Source organism: Micropterus salmoides, unplaced genomic scaffold (assembly GCF_014851395.1).
Source record: "Micropterus salmoides isolate LMB-PRFRI ecotype aquatic unplaced genomic scaffold, ASM1485139v1 Ms_hic_scaffold_3923, whole genome shotgun sequence".
In the NCBI taxonomy this organism is placed as follows: Eukaryota; Metazoa; Chordata; class Actinopteri; order Centrarchiformes; family Centrarchidae; genus Micropterus; species Micropterus salmoides.
The window spans coordinates 1-19,387 of NW_024043288.1; the positions used below are offsets into that span (position 1 = coordinate 1).

General features: G+C 44.5%; 1 protein-coding gene across 1 annotated transcript in view; it reads left to right on the plus strand.

Moving 5' to 3' along the window:
• The first annotated feature begins 2,880 nt into the window (after positions 1 to 2,880).
• LOC119885097 (janus kinase and microtubule-interacting protein 3-like) overlaps positions 2,881 to 19,387 on the plus strand; it is a 33,540-nt gene continuing 17,033 nt past the window's right edge. Inside the window, 11 exon segments of the mRNA XM_038695338.1 lie at positions 2,881 to 2,947; positions 2,950 to 3,014; positions 3,140 to 3,382; positions 5,432 to 5,671; positions 9,292 to 9,492; positions 13,965 to 14,078; positions 14,284 to 14,430; positions 16,388 to 16,525; positions 16,938 to 16,973; positions 17,209 to 17,280; positions 18,823 to 18,927. Coding sequence (XP_038551266.1) covers positions 2,881 to 2,947; positions 2,950 to 3,014; positions 3,140 to 3,382; positions 5,432 to 5,671; positions 9,292 to 9,492; positions 13,965 to 14,078; positions 14,284 to 14,430; positions 16,388 to 16,525; positions 16,938 to 16,973; positions 17,209 to 17,280; positions 18,823 to 18,927 — 1,428 coding nt within the window.

Consider the following 19,387-nt stretch of genomic DNA (forward strand, 5'->3'; position numbering starts at 1 on the left):
CACAGGTTGGCCTAAAACTACCCCCACCATTATAAAGCTGTTTTTAATGAAGGTAAAACAAATGGCCAGCTTTAAATACTTCAGTCAGATAGAATACCAGGTTGTACATGTTGTCCTCTGAGCGTTTTACAAAACCAAATGTTGCTTCACTGTTTAACAACAACTGCCACTTTCTGGAGGGACAAACCTTTAAATTGGCAAACGTCATTGTGAATGTGTAATTCATTTGATGTCACTTTCACAAGCGGTAATCACTACAAATCTCATAGTTTCTAAGTGAATCTTCATTCTAGGGAACCACCCTGAACATTGAAGCATCAAAAAGAAGACATTTATCAGAGTCAAACAGTTGCAGTAACCTTGTGAGGTTTGTTACTGAGTGATGCCCTCTTGTGGCTGGAAGTACTACAGAATGTGAAAGTTCTCACCAGTGCCTGATCTTCAGTTTAAAGAACCTGAGGCATCTTTCTGTAATTTAAATTCCCCTGTCTGTATCTGTATCTTTGTATCGTGCTTTTACACTACGTTCATTCATACACTGAGCCTAAGTGCTCAGGATCAGTATCTTACCCAAGGACCTGCAGCCTGGAGAGCCCCCTGAGCCACAGCCGGCCCACACATTACAGAACAGTTCTATGATGGCGTTACGTGACCTTTGAGGTGCTGCTAATCTGCTGATTAAATGTGCTTCATACCCCGCGGATGCACACAGATCTGGATCTTGCCAAAGGACACATCAACAGGAGGGGGAAGGGACTGAACCACCAACCCTGGAGACGTAATGATGGTGAGCTTCCAGCAGAGGGAGACATAGCTCTGATAGTTCAGCTCTGTGTCACACAGAAGGATGCTGAGAGGAGGAGGAGGAGGAGGAGGATGACGCCAGCAGAGGCTGCAGAGATGCTAACAGCACCGACACACAAACACACACTGCCAGGAGCTAACTGCTAAGTGCTAATAGAGACAGACAGACAGACAGACAGACAGACAGACACAGACAGACAAGTGGAGGGAGGCTGATGCTGGTAGCACACACACACTGACATACAGTAAGCTGCAGTGAAGCTAGCTGGTTAGCATGCTTAGGATAGGAGGCTAACATACTGACACACACACACACACACACACACACACACAGCAATGCGGTGTCCAGGGCTTCCTATTGGACGGTGAGTAATCTGCATCTTTTCGTATGTGTGTATGTTCAGTTAGGCCTGAACTGTCAGTGTGTGTGTGTGTGATCAGTGGTAATGGTGTTGCCGTGGAAACAGTCATGTATTGCCGTGTTCACCTCAGATGATCACCTGTCAAACACAGGTGATCATTTTCAGGTGATTCAGGAAGCGTTTTCATGTACTGCTGCAGAGCAACGGCAACTAGTACTGGTGCCACTACTAGTATGGGTACTACTAATACTACTTCTACTGCTGCTGATGCTACTAGTACGGGAACTACTAGTACTTCTACTGATATAGATGCTGCTTTCCAATGATTTACATTTATTCATTTAGCTGACGCTTTTATCCAAAGCGACTTACAATACATATGTGTACATGTATATACATGTCTGGAGCAACGAGGGGTTAAGTGTCTTGCTCAGGGACACATTGGAGTCTCACAGTGGATTTGAACCCGGGTCTCTCACACTAAAGGCCTGTGTCTTATCCACTGAGATAATCACCACCACCAATGATAAACTAGATAAATTCCAGTCCAGCCACAGAGCTAAACGCAGCACTGAACCCGCTTTATGAAAAGGTGACATGAGGATTTCAAACTGAAATTAAATCTGTCTGTCTGTTACATTTGATGCTGCATGCGAGTCCACTGATTGGGACATTTTAATCAATGGACTTGAGAAAGGGGTGGCTCACTGGTTTCGCTCATACCTGTCTGAATGGTTTTTTTGTTACTTTAGGCGACTTTGACTTTGTGTTTCTCCAGGAAGCTTTCTTGGTCCTGCTCATTTTTCCCCTATTCATATATCTCTGTTGCGACCAGAAAGCTCCAGTGCAGAAAATAGAAATTCGGCAGTCCAGAAGAAGAAGGCAGAGACTAGAGTCAGTGTTTTCTAGCCTGTCTAAGCAGATGACAACATGTTACAGACCTGGGAGCTGTTTTAGACTCTGTTCTTAATTTTATTAGCCATTTTTAACAAGGCAACACTGAAATGCTGATACACGTTTCATCAGCTTAGACAGGTCTCCCTAAAAAGTCAGTCAGTTGCTTTTAGAGTCATTTACTTATCTACAAAGCCTTACATAAACTAGCACTCTCATATCAACAACAAGAACTCTCAGATCTCCCACAAGACATGTGGTGAGGCTGCTTTCTGCGTTCATGACCCTGAACTGTGGAACCCCCCTTCAACCTTAAAAGAACAATCCTCCTATCTTTTTAACTTGGCTTTTAATTTGGGTTGGATTGCTGGTATAATTTTTCATTATACGTTTTCTCAAACTGCTTCTGTTTGTTTTTCTATTGCCGTTGCTGTTTATATTTTACTCATCATTATTGTTCATTTTTCAGCTTTTAATCTGACCTTGTTTTGTTGAGCACCTTGGGCTGCATCTATGCATTGGGTCAGTTTTACAGGTGCTCTCCATGTTGAATTTTCCTGAGAATCATCATGTTTTAAAGGTCAGATGACTGGGAATGGAGGAAAATGAGTTATTGGAGATGATCCCTCAAATAGAAGTGAGAATAAGTTTTAACCTAACCAATCCCTGACCTGGTCTCAGATCAGAAAGCACTGTGATTGGTTGATTTAGTAGGTGATGACATCATGGTTGTGTATCTGTGTGTCGACAGGTGCAGATGTGGTGAAACTTCAGATTGACGGACAGGTCATTGTGGAGGTGGAGCCTGTAGGTGGTGGTGATGTCAAAGAGAGGTGCAGGGGGGCGGGGAAAGGGGGAGCGACCTGACGCCATGGCAACTCTTCAAGCAGCAATGAGGAACTGAGAGCCAAACTGACGGACATCCAGATAGAACTTCAACAGGAAAAGAACAAGGTAAGGACTACAAAACCCAGAGTACTGCTGGGATTACCATTAACACTTCTACTCCTGTAGTACCAACACTACTAACATAAAACTACTGTTGATGTTGTAGTACTCATATTACTGTGTGTCCTCAGGTCAGCCGTCTGGAGAGAGAGAAGAGTCAGGAACTGAAGGCGGAGCATCACCGGACGACGGTCGCCATGACGGAGCTGAAGACCAAACTCCACGAGGAGAAGCAGAAAGAGCTGTCTGTTACCAGGGAGACGTTGTTAAGGCAACACGAGATGGAGCTGATGAGAGTTATCAAGATCAAAGACGGAGAGATTCAGCGTCTGAATGGACTGGTGCTAACGCTGAGGGACGGATCCACAGACAAGGTGATCCACCCGATTCACACCTGTCTGTCTACCTGCCTCTGCCACGCCCCATTCCAACCAATCACATATGGACGCATGGTCAGACCCTTTGGTGTCAGTTTGTAACGCACTGGGGATCCCCTTAGTGTCATGGTTCAGTGCACCGGGGGAAGCCCTGTGGTGTCAACACTAAAAGCAGGTGTGATATAAATAACAGTAAGAAGTTGGTTGGGGTGGACGGGTGGGACAGAAACCAAACGTTCACCCACGAAACTGCTGTTCGTTTTCCCATGTGAAACAAAAAGTCATCATTGATTGTTTTTAGTTAAAGGTTCAGTGTATAGATTTTAGTGGCATCTAGTGGTGTGGCTCGAGAATTGCAACCAACAGCTCAGTCACCGCTCACCCCTCCATTTACAGGCGTGCAGGAGAAGCTATGGTGTCCGACATGCTCTGTCAGCTCTTGTTCTAAATAATACGTGTGGTCCTCCATTTGTCCAAATTTCCCTTCTCTTCTTACTTCTAATAAATCAGATGACGACTACTACTACTACTGTTAGTAGAAGTATTCCCTAATCCCTAATCTTAGTCTGCCCCGGGGTCTCCTCTTCCACAGGGAAGCATGCAGGAGGATCCTGATCAGATGCTGAACCACCTCAGCTGACTCCTTTCAACATGAAGGAGCAGTGGTTCTCCTCTGAGCTCCTCATCCTGTCTCTAAGACCAGGGCCAGACACCCTGACAAAGAAACTAATTTCAGCTGCTTGAATCCACCATCTCAATCTTTCAGTCATTCTCCAGAGATCAGGACAACAGTTGAGGTCAGGAACAGATCCTGTGCTGAAGCCAGAGCGTCACCTTCAGTCAAGATCACCTCCCTCTGAACCACAACAGACTCCAGTCCACATCACTGCTGATGATACACCAATCCACCCGTTGCCCTCACTGGTGAACAATACCCTGAGTTACTACTGCTTCACTTCGGTTGAGATTCACATCAGTCTGGAGTAGCATGTACCTCAGACTGGGAGGCGCTGTCTCACACTCAGTTGTAACCTGTCCCAGTGCTCACTGAAGGAGACCAACAGGACCATGTCATCTGCAAAGAGCAGAGACACAATCCTGAGGTCACCATCCAGACACTCTCCACACCTCGACTGCAGCTTCCGATTCTGCGACACAAACAACCCCACTGAGGACATGTTGGACTTCCTGCTGAGAAACACACACAGCTTTCACTCCATTTATACAAGGACTGAATGACTCATGGTAACGCTCACAGTACACAAGACGGACATGGTCATAAACCGCTTAACACATGTGGACTGGATGAAAACTCCCATGACTCCTCCACTATCCCTGCATACAACATAGGACTGCAGATCTGATGTTTAAAAATGAAACAAGTCAGGTGTTCTGGTTCCAGCAGCCCTTATGAATCGCCTTATGTTCAATAATGGTGTTTGTTATGGAAAGTGAATGACTCACAAGTAAGTCTAATAACAAGGCACCACTCAGGCTACCCATGTGAGCACAGAAGACCCCCAGCAGGACTATGCAGTCTCAAGGCAGCACCCTCCCATGACCATAGCCTTTTACCTTGGGCTATTCTGGAAAAGGATAGAGTCCAGCCCCCAACTGGGGGGGCTTTGTTTAGAGGTGAGGCTCAACTATATCTAGTTGTTCCTGCACCAGCTCTTTCCACACCAGAGAGGTGATGTTCAACATTCCTAGATCATTGTAGTCTGGGTGGTCCCCAGTTTTACCAGCTGCTTGATTGGCAACAGACCTCATGTCCAACAATGCAAGTGATGGGCCACCAGGCACCCACTGGCAAGCTCCCCCTACTTGGCCTGGTATCAGAGGGGTCCTGATTGATCTTATCCTTCTGAAGTTGCTGCTCTGTAAGGGTTCTGAAATGTTGGTCTGACCCCTTTCTTGGGACCGATTTGCCTTGGGTGATGTTACCAGGAGCTCTTGCCCCCAACAACACAGATCCCACCACATTAATGTGCTGATTCTCAAAGGTGTGAAGGAATGTTTAAGACTCTCTGTCCTCTTGTTCTTCAGGTGAGGAGCGCTCTGCTGGCGGAGGTGGAGGAGGCGAGGAGGAGTTGGGAGGCGGAGCGTTGTCGCTTCCAGCAGGAGGTTCATGAGCTGCGAGGAGCAAAGAGGAACGCTGAGGAGGCTCTGACATCTGCTCAGCAGGCCTGCCAGGCCCGAGCTGCCGAACTGCGATCAGCTCATCACCAACACCAGGAGGAGCTGAACAGGACCAAGAGAGACTGTGAGAGGGAGATCCGGCGGCTGGTACGAGTCACCGTCACACACACCACTCTTACCACACATGACCGTTCAGTCTGTAGCTGCTTCATGAGTTTCCCCAAATATAATCAGAATGCCTTATAAACCTCAGACTGTATTTACAAAACCTCCTAAAGAGGAGCCTTAACTCCTAAACTCCTAAAAATGATATTTTTGTGAGTCCTGACTTTTAGGTTCATTAGGTTTTCTGTCAGACTGGATTTATGTCTGCAGGGTAGGTGGGGTGAATTTAACATTACCTGCTCTGGCCACTGATTTTAATCCCAGAATCAGGAGCGTGTCTGTGGGTAATGTTTCACCCCCACCCCAGTAATAATTACAGCCTTAATGACCAGCTGTTATCTGTGAACTGGCTGGTCCTCCTGAAATATTAATCCTGTCCAGAGCATTCATCTTTATGCTGTTGTGATGTTAGCCACAGCCTGTATGTGTTTACATTTAGTCAAACTGTCCCTGTTGAAAGCAGCTTTATTAGCTGTTAGCAGTGCACCCATGGGTGTACAGACAGCTGTCACTGGATTACTGTGATGCTGAGGAAAACTTAGAAGCATGACGACTCTCAGGCATGTTCTGAAGCATATTTTGATTTCTAAGTTTATTTATGAAGGTTTATTAACTCTTTGTTGCCCACCTGGGGAGGCCTTTACCTTTCTCTTTTGTCTTTGTTCTGCTGATTTCCCATGTGTATTACAGAGACTAAAGGACTGAGAATTATACAGAAGATTTAATTCTAATCCTGTCTGGGGTAGAAGGGTAATTCGCAAAACGACCTGCTCACAATACAACAATGAAAGCATATTTTGAAAAGTATATTTAGATGGCAGTTGAGTTAAGATCCAATCAGCTCACAAACAAACAAACTCTCCAGTAACAGTGGAGATGATGGTTTGCACAACTCTCCAGTGCTGATTAACTTGGAATACAGTATCTCAGCTGCCTGTCAGAATTATTCATCAAACCAGAAATGCTCTTAAGACCAACTTTTTTATGTCTTTAATTGCACATTAAATAATTGTTAGCTGCAATAAATAAACAAAGCTAATTTCAGGGCCATGACCGGATTACCTGGTAAAATTACTGTTGTATTTAGAAATGGTAGGATAAAATATGTTAAAACTAATTGTTTGCAGCCCTTAAATTAAAATTATTATTGGTACAAAAAATAAATACATGTGTGTTTTTTCCAGAAGAATAAAAGCCATAAAAAACCCATAATAACTGTGAACACATTTGCCGTCCAGTGGCTCTGGACCAAAGTTCAGTGGACATGCAGACCGACTCATGGGTGACCCTGTGGTAGTAGCATGATCATCCTTCTTGGTACAATCTACTAATAAAATGATTAACCTGTAGTAAAACATCACTGGACAGTGGAGAATGAATCACACAAACTAAACAGATATGAAACATTAGACTGGAATGTACTTTGGGAGAGGCTTGTTTTAATTTTCTCACTGTTCTCACGTACCTAATTCTCTAAAATTGAACTTTGGTTTAGCTTTATGATTAGAGAAGTTAAAGAAGGAAGAATGCGGTGATCCAAACATTAAACGTGGAGTTTCTTCCAGTGATGAACTGTGATGAATGAATACATTATAAACATGAACACATGAGACAACAAAGACTGACTGAGCTACACAGTGTGGTACAAAACAAAGGAAAGACTCAGGGTGCAACACAGACTGGTACAACACAAACAGCCCAACAAACAAAACATACTCTGTATTTACAGACTGAACTGTCTCACACTTCACTTTATGTGTATTTGTTGGGGAAAGTAGGAAACAGCTGCTGTTTTTATTAAATACTACCAGTAATTTGTGTTTCAGCAGTAACTTTAAAAGACAAGCTTTTCATTCAGACTGAAGTAAAGACGTGAGGCAGACAGATTACTTTGTTTTTAACAAGTACTCCTGAAGACCAGCAGCCTGTTTAAGTGTTAAACTGTCACAGCTTGCCAAACTGGATACAGGCAACACAAAGGATGGATGCACACAACAGGACAGAGAAGATCCAGTCCAACATTTTTAATAATACATCAAAAAAGTACACTGGCCTGCGGCAACAAAAGTCAAACCCAAGACATAAACAACACCAGCTGCATCTAGACTGAGTCAAATGTACTCAGAACACAGAGACGACATCAGGTAACTTGGAGGAGAAAGAAACTACTGATTAATTACCTGAAATTAAAACCAACCATACATTTTGTCTCTTAACGAACTACCATATGATACACAGCTCGGTCCAGTAGGAGAGGTCTTTGCCGGTCATCCAACCTTGGACCCAAGTCAATCAGGTCCCAAGGTATTATTAGTTAGTCTAGTCGGTGGCAGGGTCTCGTTTTACTATGTGTAAATATGTCTAGTACCCAAGTGGATCTGAGTGGACCCGAGCCGTCTGAGCTCTGATTATATCTGATTACATCATAATCCCAGCAGGAGAAAGAAAAGGAACTCTGAAGACAGAAATGGAGATGATTTTTGCTAATGTCAGTTAATTTGTCTCTGGAGTATAAGAAAATGATTTTTTGAATTAGTTTCTGTGACTTTACATTTGTTCTGAGGACATTTTTATGATACCGCTGCGTGCTCCTGGTGCTCCTGGTGCTCTTGGTGCTCTTGGTGCTCTTGGTGCTCCTGGTGCTCCTGGTGCTCCTGGTGCTTCTGGTGCTCTTGGTGCTCCTGGTGCTCCTGGTGCTCTTGGTGCTCCTGGTGCTCCTGGTGCTCCTGGTGCTCCTGGTGCTCTTGGTGCTCTTGGTGCTCCTGGTGCTCTGGTGCTTTGGTGCTGGTGCTCTTGGTGCTCCTGGTGCTCTTGGTGCTCCTGGTGCTCCTGGTGCTCCTGGTGCTCTTGGTGCTCCTGGTGTCGGCGTTCTCTCTCTGTTCGCGTCCATAGCGTTTTGGATTGAGTCTGATTATCCATTGTTCTGTGGGGGTTAGTCTGGCTGTGCTCAGGTACCCGTTGGGTCTCTCTGTTTTTGAAAATGAATTCATGCATCAGGTTTGAGTAGGTTTTCCTCTGGTCCATTTTGGATCAGATCCAAGACTTTGGACCCATAAAGACCTCTTTCCAGTACCTCATTATGGTGTCCTGCCTCTGGTCGTTCTGATCTTTCACTAATTGTTCTGCTATCTTAGCAGTTAGTAAGGAATGATTTAAACCTGTGTCAGGGAACCAGGGTCCCAATCTTGGCCCTGTGATCCCAGCTGTAACAGGTCTAGAGAAGGCTGTATACTGATCTGATGGTGGTGGTCACTCAGGTAGACGGTGGCTCACCTGGAGATTCACAGCAGACCAACTGACTCTGAATATTAAACACTGAAATATATTTCAGTAAATATATATAGATTAAGAACAAGATCATGAGACGTGATGAAGAAAAGACAGAAGGAGAATTATTCACCTGAGCTACAGGTTCATGTTCCCTGGTTTGATTTTATATTCACCTTCCCTTACCTGTCTGTCTGCGTAACACCTTTCTGACTAATCTGTGTTTCCACCTGCCTGTCTGCCTGACTAACCCTGTCCTGATTAACATGTCTGTCCCTACACCAGTCTGTCTACCTGTCTGTCTCTAACCTGTCTGTCTACCTGTCTGTGTGCAGATGGATGAGATAAAGCTGAAGGACAGAGCTGTCAGTGTATTGGATAAAGCCCTGGGGCTGCAGGCTGGACACGCCCACCGCCTCCAGCTGCAGACTCAGGCTGCCGAGCAGCAAATCGCAGCCCTGAGAGACGCACAGAGGGTGGGGCTAAACCATCCTGGCCAAGCCCCTAGCCCAACCCCTAACACTCCTCCTCACATTGTAAGCCCCGCCTCTTCCTGCTCAAGTTGCATGAAATAAATTCAGTTCACTTGCTGTCACAGTTTAACTGCAACTGCATGTTAACTGGTCATGATGAACTCTGACCTCTGAGTTTACCATGACATCCAACTTCAGTCTCCTCAACATCATCAAACACATGACCACTGCTTGACAAGGACTGAACCATCCAAACAGAGGTGGATCTTCTAGTCCTCAGTATCCCACAATCCACTACTCACTCATCCTCAACACCTATAAAATCAGAAAAGGTCATGTGACCAGGTGTTTGGCCCAATCTCCATGTCCACACTCACAGACTTTGAGGTGCGTTCCCGGTGAGTCCGTGAGGGTTTAGGGCTGTCCCACTGTCAAATTGTCCACATTGTTGACATTCTGAGCCTTTTTTGCACCCTTTGCCTGAGGGAATTATCCACAGTTCATAGTGACATAAATAAGAAGTGCCCTGCCTGGTTAAATAAAGGTTTAATAAAAATACTAGTAAATAATGGAAATCCGGGAGTGAGAGAAAGATCACCGCCTTATGAGAGAAGAAGAAGAAGAATGGTAAACAAACATGCGTGGAAGGAGAACCAACCTTGAAAAAGTTTACATAGATTTAAGATTATTTCACACCTCGTTTATTAAACTATTTATTTTAGTTTTTGCTTAATGATGCTGTTTAGACCAATAGTGCATTGATTAATGACAAATATAGATGATTATTTTTTACCTCTCATCCTCTCTGTAGGGCCCTTCAGTGCTTTGGCCGTGAAGAAGTCAATTACCAGGTGATGTCGGTTAAGTTTGTGAGGAATCAGGGCTCAGGGTTTAGGGGGGACATTGAGATTGGGCCTTTAATAGATCCTGTGAAGTGCACCAATGAAAAACTGCAGTGGTATCCTCCACCACTGCTGGAGCTTTCCCTGGAACTTTAGATATGTGAGCTCACGCGTGTTACTGCCCGTCTTTTAGTTATCAAATGAGTTACTAAACTCGAACACTTTGGAACACTTTGGGGGTTTAAGTCTTTGGCTGAAGACACTCCTCTTGTCAATCAGCATGTTGTGGAGGGGGGTGACTTTGTTCAGGATGCTAACCAACTTGGACAGCATCCTGTTCTCTGTCACTGCCTCCAGAGAGTCCAGCTCAACTCACCAATCACAGAGCCAGCCTTCCTAACTAGCTTGTTGAGCTTGTTAGCATCTCTTGACACACAGACGCACTGGCAATCTGCACCACCCAACAAAGTCATCCTCCTGTCCACTGACACAGCCCTCAATGGCAGAGTCATCAAAAAAACAATGCAGGTGGCATGACTCCAACTTCTAGCTGAAGTCTGAGGTGTACAGAATAAACAGGAAGGGGGAGATGACGGTCCCCTGGGGGCCCCATGCTGCTAATTACAGTTCCTGACACGCAGTTCCACAGTCTTACAAACGGTGGTCGGTCAGGTAATCTGTTATTCAGGACACAAGTGGGGTGTTCACCTGCATGGCCCTGGGCTTGTCTCTCAACATTAGAAGCTGTGTGATCCTCACTGTGCCATGTCCATGTGTAAAATACAGTATCTCACAAAAGTGAGTCCACCCCTCACATTTGTAAATATCTGATTCTATCTTTTCATATGACAACACTGAAGAAATGACACTTTGCGCCAATGTAAAGTAGTGAGTGTACAGCTTGTATAACAGTGTAAAGTAGTGAGTGTACAGCTTGGATAACAGTGTAAAGTAGTGAGTGTACAGCTTGGATAACAGTGTAAATCTGCTCTCCCCTCAAAATAACACATCACACAGCCATTAATATCTAAACCGCTGGCAATAAAAGTGAGGACACCCTAAGTGAAAATGTCCACATTGGGCCCAAAGTGTCAATATATTGTGGGGCCACCATTATTCTCCAGCGCTGCCTTAACCCTCTTGGGCATGGAGTTCAGCAGAGCTTCACAGGTTGCCACTGGAGTCCTCTTCCACTCCTCCATGACAACATCACAGAGCTGGTGGATGTTAGAGACCTTGCGCTCCTCCACCTCCCGTTTGAGGACGCCCCACAGAGGCTCAGTAGGGTTTAGGTCTGGAGACATGCTGGGCCAGTCCATCACCTTTACCCTCAGCTTCTTTAGCAAGTCAGCGGTCGTCTTGGAGGTGTGTTTGGGGTCATTATCATATTGGAATGCTGCCCTGCGGCCCAGACTCTGAAGGGAGGGGCTCATGCTCTGCTTCAGTATGTCACAGTACTTGACAGCTTGATAGCTGAAGGCTCTGGCTCCCATTCTACTTTTGGAGACTCTAGGAACCTATTTCTGGTTCCTGTCAGAACATGTGCTACAGAATTCAGGACCAGCTGAAGAGTCTTAATGGACTTATTTGAGCAGCCTGATAATAAGGAACTGCAGTAATCCAGCCTAGAAGTAACAAATATGTGGACTACTTTTTCATTTTGTGAAAGGATGTTCCTGATTTTTGCAATATTACGTTGGTGAAGGCACGCTCAGTTGGTTAACTGATTAGTTTCATCTAGCTTGACGTAAACATATATTTGTGTATCATCTGCATAATATGAAAGTTTATGGAGCCTGCTAATATTGCCTAAAGGAAGCATGTACAGGTGTGAATAGGATTGGTCCCAGCACAGATCCTTGGCTTGCATGGAGGATCATTAACATGTACAAACTGAGATCCATCTCATATTTAGGAATTAAATCATCTTAGAGCGGTTCCTTTAAAGTAGTGATATTATGTTTTTTGGCTTTTTCTATCTCCTTTATTGAGTTATGTATCTTTTTTGTGCATGTAATAGGTTTGCACAGTGAAAAAGCCCAAAGTCCACCGCAAAGGGGATTCCCATCTCCCACAGAAAACTCGTTTGTTTGCTCGTTTGTAGTCCAACCGCTTCCCTTTCAAGCGGCTAGTCCGACACACTTTCAAAAACACCGGTGGAAAAACAGTAAGCTGCAGCACACACCTCCTCTCCCTTCCAAACACTAGCTACCCCTCCAGGCAGTCAGTGAACATAAAGTTGTTACTGTGATGTAGAGACAGAGCTCAGTTAAAAGGTTTATGGATGAAAGATACTTTTGTTACAGATTAATAACTCACCACTCTGAAACTCTTGCTCCAGTCCATGTTGCCAAGCTGGTCGGCAACATGTACAGCTGAACCGAAGCTGTTTACCGGCTTCTCACTGACCCGCCCTTCTTTGCTTCTGATTGGCTAGTAGTCCTTAACTAGGAACAGCGCATGTGCAACTCCCAACAAAGATCATCTAGAGACAAGATGTATCACTCCATAGTTAAAACGGAGCGTTCAACACAGGGTGGAAAGAGGAGCTGAAGCAATGTGCAGTATGACAAAAATATGGTGTTTTTTGAAAATTAAACCATGTAAACCAGTTCTGATACAACCCCTAAATAAGATTTTGAACCGGAAAATAAGCATAATATGACCTCTTTAATGCCAATGAAATGTTCCAGTCTCTGCAATAGGATCTGATGGTCAATGGTATCAAATGCAGCACTAAGATCTAATAAAACCAGTACAGAGACAAGTCCTTTGTCTGATGCAATAAGGAGGTCGTTAGTAATTTTCACCTGTGCTGTCTCTGTGCTATGATGAGCTCTGAATCCTGACTGAAAATCCTCAAATAAACTATTGCTCTGTAGAAAGTCACACAGCTGTTTAGCAACTGCTTTCTCCAGAACCTTAGAGAGAAATGGAAGGTTAGATATAGGTCTATAGTTGGCTAAAACATCCGGATCAAGTTTGGGCTTTTTCAGAAGAGGTTTAATTACAGCTACTTTAAAGTACTGTGGTACATAGCCTGTTGATAAAGATAGATTGATCATATCTAGTATAGAGGTGCTGACTAAGGGTAGAACATCTTTAAGCAGCCTAGTCGGGATGGGGTCTAAGAGGCAGGTTGATGGTTTAGATGAAGAAATTATTGAAATTAGTTGGTAAAGATTGAGGGAAGCAAAGCAGTCTAAACATATATCTGGTTCTACAGCTGTTTCTAAGGTTCCTGAGTTTAGAGATAAGTTGGTGCCAGTTGAGGGCAGGTCTTGGTGAATTTTGTCTCTAATAGTTAGAATTTTATCATTAAAGAAGCTCATGAAGTCGTAACTACTGAGAGCTATGGGAATACTTGGCTCAATAGAGCTGTGACTCTCTGTCAGCCTGGCTACAGTGCTGAAAAGAAACCTGGGGTTGTTCCTATTTTCCTCTATTAATGACGAGTAGTACGCTGCTCTGGCATTACGGAGGGCCTTCCTATAAATTATAAGATATCTTGCCAGATTAAACGAGATTCTTCATTTAATTACAATAATCACTTTTAAGGACAAAAATTTATCAAATCTGTGCAAATTCAGATAAAAATTATGTATGGACCAGGAGCACGCTACACTATAACATATATAATTTGATGTAGTTCATCTACTTCTCACACTGGAGTCTGTGTGTGTGTTTGTGCAGTCTCAAGAGGACCGGGACACTCGGAGGTTTCAGCTAAAAATCGCTGAGCTCAGCGCCGTTGTCAGAAAGCTGGAGGATCGAAATGCTCTTCTGTCTGAAGAACGCAACGAACTGGTAACACACATTTGTTTTTCTTGACCAAATTTTTTCCCCAGCCTCTAACCCAAACCTGTTTCTTACCTGAATCTTAAAGTCAGAACCAAAGTGAAGACCAGCACAAATGTCCTCGCAGTGCAGAAATGTTCTCACTTCCAAAGTCTAAAACTGGTTCTCACACAGATAAACACTTGATGTTCTGTATTTTCTTCACCTCCTGCAGCTGAAGCGTCTGAGAGAGACCGAGAGTCAATTCCTTCCTCTTTTGGACAAAAACAAACGTCTGAGCAGGAAAAATGAGGAGCTGGCTCTCACGGTGCGTCGCCTCGACAACAAGCTTCGCTTCGTCACACAGGAGAACATGGAGATGGTAACTATGGTAACCCCTCACACTGTATTCTTGTTCCCCAACAACACATTGACAAACACTGGGTGTAGTTTCCGTCCCAGTCAAATCTAAATTTCCAGACTGGGACCAGTTCAAGGATCATTTCGGTATTTTGAAACCTGGGCCCTATTTTGCATATTTGCATATGCATATGCACCAAACAACAGAGTATTTGGCCTTCTTAGAGACCATGAATGGAGTCCTGTATGGGGCTCTGACAGGGGACTCCATAGTTCTGATAGGAGACTCCAACGCACACATGGGCAATGATGAATACACCTGCAGAGGTGTGATTGGGAGGAATGCAGAAGGTCGATGATCGATGATTTGTATTATCTGATCTGAGGCTGTATGTATTGGACACTCGGGTGAAGAGAGGCTGGAGTGGTCAACTGATCACCATCTGGTGGTGAGTTAGGTCAGGGGTTGGCAGAAAACTCTGGACAGACCTGGTAAGCCAAAATGAGTTGCATGGGTGAACTGAGAATGTTGAAGAGGCCCCTGTCCGAGGGATTTAAATCTTTTATGGCATCCTTGTGGAGGTTGGGGGCATTGAACCTGAGTGGGCAACGTTCAAAGCTTCCATCGCTGAAACTGCAGCGGGGAGCTGTGTTCTTGTGGTCTTAGGTGCCTCAAGGGGCAGTAATCCTTGAACGCCGTGGTGGACACTGGTGGTCAGCGAAGACATCTCACTGAAGAAGGAGGCCTTTCAGGATACGTTATCCCGGAGGACTCCGGACACGGTTGCAAGGTACCCATTGCCTCACAGTACTCTGTTGTGAAAGAGGCAAAGCAGAGGCTGTGGGATAAGTTCAGAGAAGCGCTCCCTTAGAGATAGGGTGAGAAGCCAGGTCATCCGTGAGGAACTGGGAGTAGAGCCGCTGCTCCTTTGCGTCAAAAGGAGCCAGTTGAGGTGGTTTGGGCATCTGGTAAGGATGGCCCCTGGGTGCCTCCCTAGGAAGGTATTCCAGGCTGGGAGGAGGCCTCAGGGAAGACCCAGGACAAGGTTGAGAGATTATATCTCCACACTGGCCTGGGAATGCCTCGAGATCCCCCAGGAGGAGCTGGTTAATGTGGCTTGGGAAAAGGGGGTTTGCTGGAGCCACTGCACCTACGACCCAACCCCAGATAAATGATTGAGGATGGATAGATGGACAGCAGGGGGTTTCAGACGGTCACTGACAAACAGTGTGTTAACAGTCTGGTACCACAGTAACAGTCTGTGTGTCCACGGTCTGGTACCACAGTCTGGTACCCATAGTCTGGTACCACAGTAACAGTCTGTGTGTCCACAGTCTGGTACCACAATCTGGTACCACAGTAACAGTCTGTGTGTCCACAATCTGGTACCATAGTCTGGTACCACAGTAACAGTCTGTGTGTCCACGGTCTGGTACCACAGTCTGGTACCACAGTAACAGTCTGTGGGTCCACAATCTGTGTGTCCACAGTCTGGTACCACAGTCTGGTACCACAGTAACAGTCTGTGTGTCCACGGTCTGGTACCACAGTCTGGTACCACAGTAACAGTCTGTGTGTCCACAATCTGGTACCATAGTCTGGTACCACAGTAACAGTCTGTGTGTCCACGGTCTGGTACCACAGTCTGGTACCACAGTAACAGTCTGTGGGTCCACAATCTGTGTGTCCACAGTCTGGTACCACAGTCTGGTACCACAGTAACAGTCTGTGGGTCCACGGTCTGGTACCACAATCTGGTACCACAGTAACAGTCTGTGGGTCCACAATCTGTGTGTCCACAATCTGGTACCACAATCTGGTACCACAGTAACAGTCTGTGTGTCCACGGTCTGGTACCACAATCTGGTACCACAGTAACAGTGTGTGTGTCCACAGTCTGTGTGTCCACAGTCTGGTACCACAGTCTGGTACCACAGTCTGGTATCCACATTAACACTGTGTGTGTTGACTTCCACAGCGGAGGCCGAGTTCTTTAAACGACCTCGACCGCAGCCACTCCACCAGTTACCATGGTTACAGCCAGGATGAGAGAGAGATGGAGTTTCTACGATTACAAGTTCTGGAGCAACAACACATCATCGACGACCTGTCCAAGGTAGTACTACTACTACTACTACTACTACTGTCAAACGCAACATCGACGACCTGTCCAAGGAGCTACTACTACTGATTCTATTACTAATGTTAATACTACTACAAATATTATTGTTGATACTATTCAGTTCAAGTTTCAGTTCAATTTATTGATTTGGTGGTAAATCATAACAGAGTTAATCTCAGGGCACGTTTTTTATAGAGCAGGTTTACACCATACTCTTTACAATATACTACTACTACTACTACTACTACTACTACCGTTAATTCTACAACAACAGTAACACCAACACATAATTGATTACATGTCCAAGGTACTACTACTACTACTGTTAATACTACATATCATCAGCCTGTCCAAAGTACAAATTTTGCTGCTGCCTCTGAGTAAAAAAACTTGTTTTTGTTTTCAGGCTCTGGAGACTGCGGGTTATGTAAAGAATGTTATAGTAAGTATTGAGTAGCACTACTTCTACTATTGTCAGTACTACAACAACTGTTACTGTGTTTGATGTAGGTGATAATGTATGAGCAGACTTAGTCAGAGAGCAGCATTTAGAAGAGCCAGATATTTCCCTCAGGAGCTGGTGGAGACAAAACACAGAGCTAACAGAGAGAGAATACTGGACACAAACACTACATGAACGGTCATGTTGCTCCTGTTGCTGTTTGTCTGTCCTTAAGGAGAGAGACATGTTACTGAGATATAGACGACAGGAATCAGTGAAGAGGAAACGGACCTTCAGAGCCTGCAGGGTGAGACTGAACGCATGTTTCTAAACACATTTCCTTGTCTTTTCACATGTACTACCACTACTACACACCACACTGCTACTACTGCTAGGGTTGACCAACTTAATGTTGGCACATAAAAAATCTAAATCTACCTGCAGACATCATACCTGTCAACCCTCCCTTTTTCCTGGGATTCTCCTGTATTTTAATGTTCTATCCTGCTGTCCTCCCGTTTAAATATCTCCCCATAAATCTCCCATATTTTTTACTTTTCAAAAAACAGTGTATTTGAAATGTTTGACTTCATGCAGCGCTGCGCAGCGCTGACTTAACGTCATGCATGCTGGACTTAACATAAGGCATGCTGGTTAAATATCGTGTCCGCGCTGCAAAATGACAACATGTCACATGACATTAAAACCTTGCAGGATAAAGGCGGCTGCAGTTGCTTTTTTCTGGCTGCACAAATTTGGAACCAAGCTTTTTCCCGATCTCGCTGTGTTTTTCTTTGCAAATGACACAAGATCAGTCATTAATTTCAACTCACAGTTAGCTCATGCAGGTAGAATGTGACGGCGCCATTTTTATTCCAACAGTCGCCTGCAGCTCACATTTCACTATCAAGTCGGCAGAAGTCAGCTGCAGTCATCTCGAACGCACCTTACAACGGCCACCAATAAAACAAGAAGAAGAAGAACAGCAGCACGAGGGGTCTAGGCTGGATGATGCAGGGCTCCTCAGAGTATTTCACGCACATATGCCCCTAAAATAACTGGAAAGATTATTTATGAGCACAGTGTGCAAGTAAAGACTACAACCTAACGTAATTGTTCTGCATGAATGATTGTGATTATTAGACCAATGTTCTGGGATGTAATGAATGAAAACAACCCACAAAATTAAACTGCTGGAACTGGAATTAATATCAAGCCAATACTAGTGGTAAACTATACAGTATATAGAATTATATTGAATATGGTAACATTATATACACTGAAAAAAATTATAAAGGAAACACTTTTGTTTTTGCCCCCATTCATCATGAGCTGAACTCAAAGATCGAAGACTTTCTCTTTGTACACAAAAGGCCTATTTCTCTCAAATATTCTTCACAAATCTGTCAACAATCTGTGTTAGTGAGCACTTCTCCTTTGCCGAGATAATCCATCCACCTCACAGGTGTGGCATATCAAGATGATCAGACAGCGTGGATACTGCACAGGTGTGCCTTACGCTGGCCACAATAAAAGTCCTTACGCTGGCCACAATAAAAGTCCTTACGCTGGCCACAATAAAAGTCCTTACGCTGGCCACAATAAAAGTCCACTCCAAAAGTGTTGCCTTTAGAATTTGTTCAGTGTAAGTATTATATTAACAGTATACTAACATTTGAAAGTTTTACAAAGCTGGTGTGTTTTTGTGTAAGTCAGATTATGTACTCATTATGTACATTATGAACTATGCTGCTGATGTAAGTGAGTTCTCTGTTCTCTTGTTCACTCACAAGAACCAGCTGCTGTCTGAATTACATAAACACCACAGTGTGTGTGTGTGTGTGTGCAGGTCGTGGAGACGTTTTATGGTTATGATGAAGAAGCATCGGTGGACTCTGATGGATCGTCTTTGTCATTTCACACCGACAGAACTCCAGATACGGAACCAGAGGAGGTACACACACACACACACACACACACACACACACACACACACACACACACACACAGGGTTTTGGAGACCTTGTTCAGGCGAGTGCAGCGGACCTAGAGACAATCACTGGCCATGGCAATCCCGTCCAGACAACCAGACCAGCCGGACCAAACATCACCACAAGCGGAATGGTTCTGTTCCTGGTCTAAATGGTTCTGTTACTGATATGAATGGTTCTGTTTCTGGTCTGAATGGTTCTGTTCCTGGTCCCAGTGGTTCTGTTCCTGGTCTAATGGTTCTGTTACTGATATGAATGGTTCTGTTCCTGGTCTGAATGGTTCTGTTACTGATATGAATGGTTCTGTTCCTGGTCCCAATGGTTCTGTTCCTGGTCTAAATGGTTCTGTTACTGATATGAATGGTTCTGTTTCTGGTCTGAATGGTTCTGTTCCTGGTCTAAATGGTTCTGTTTCTGGTCTGA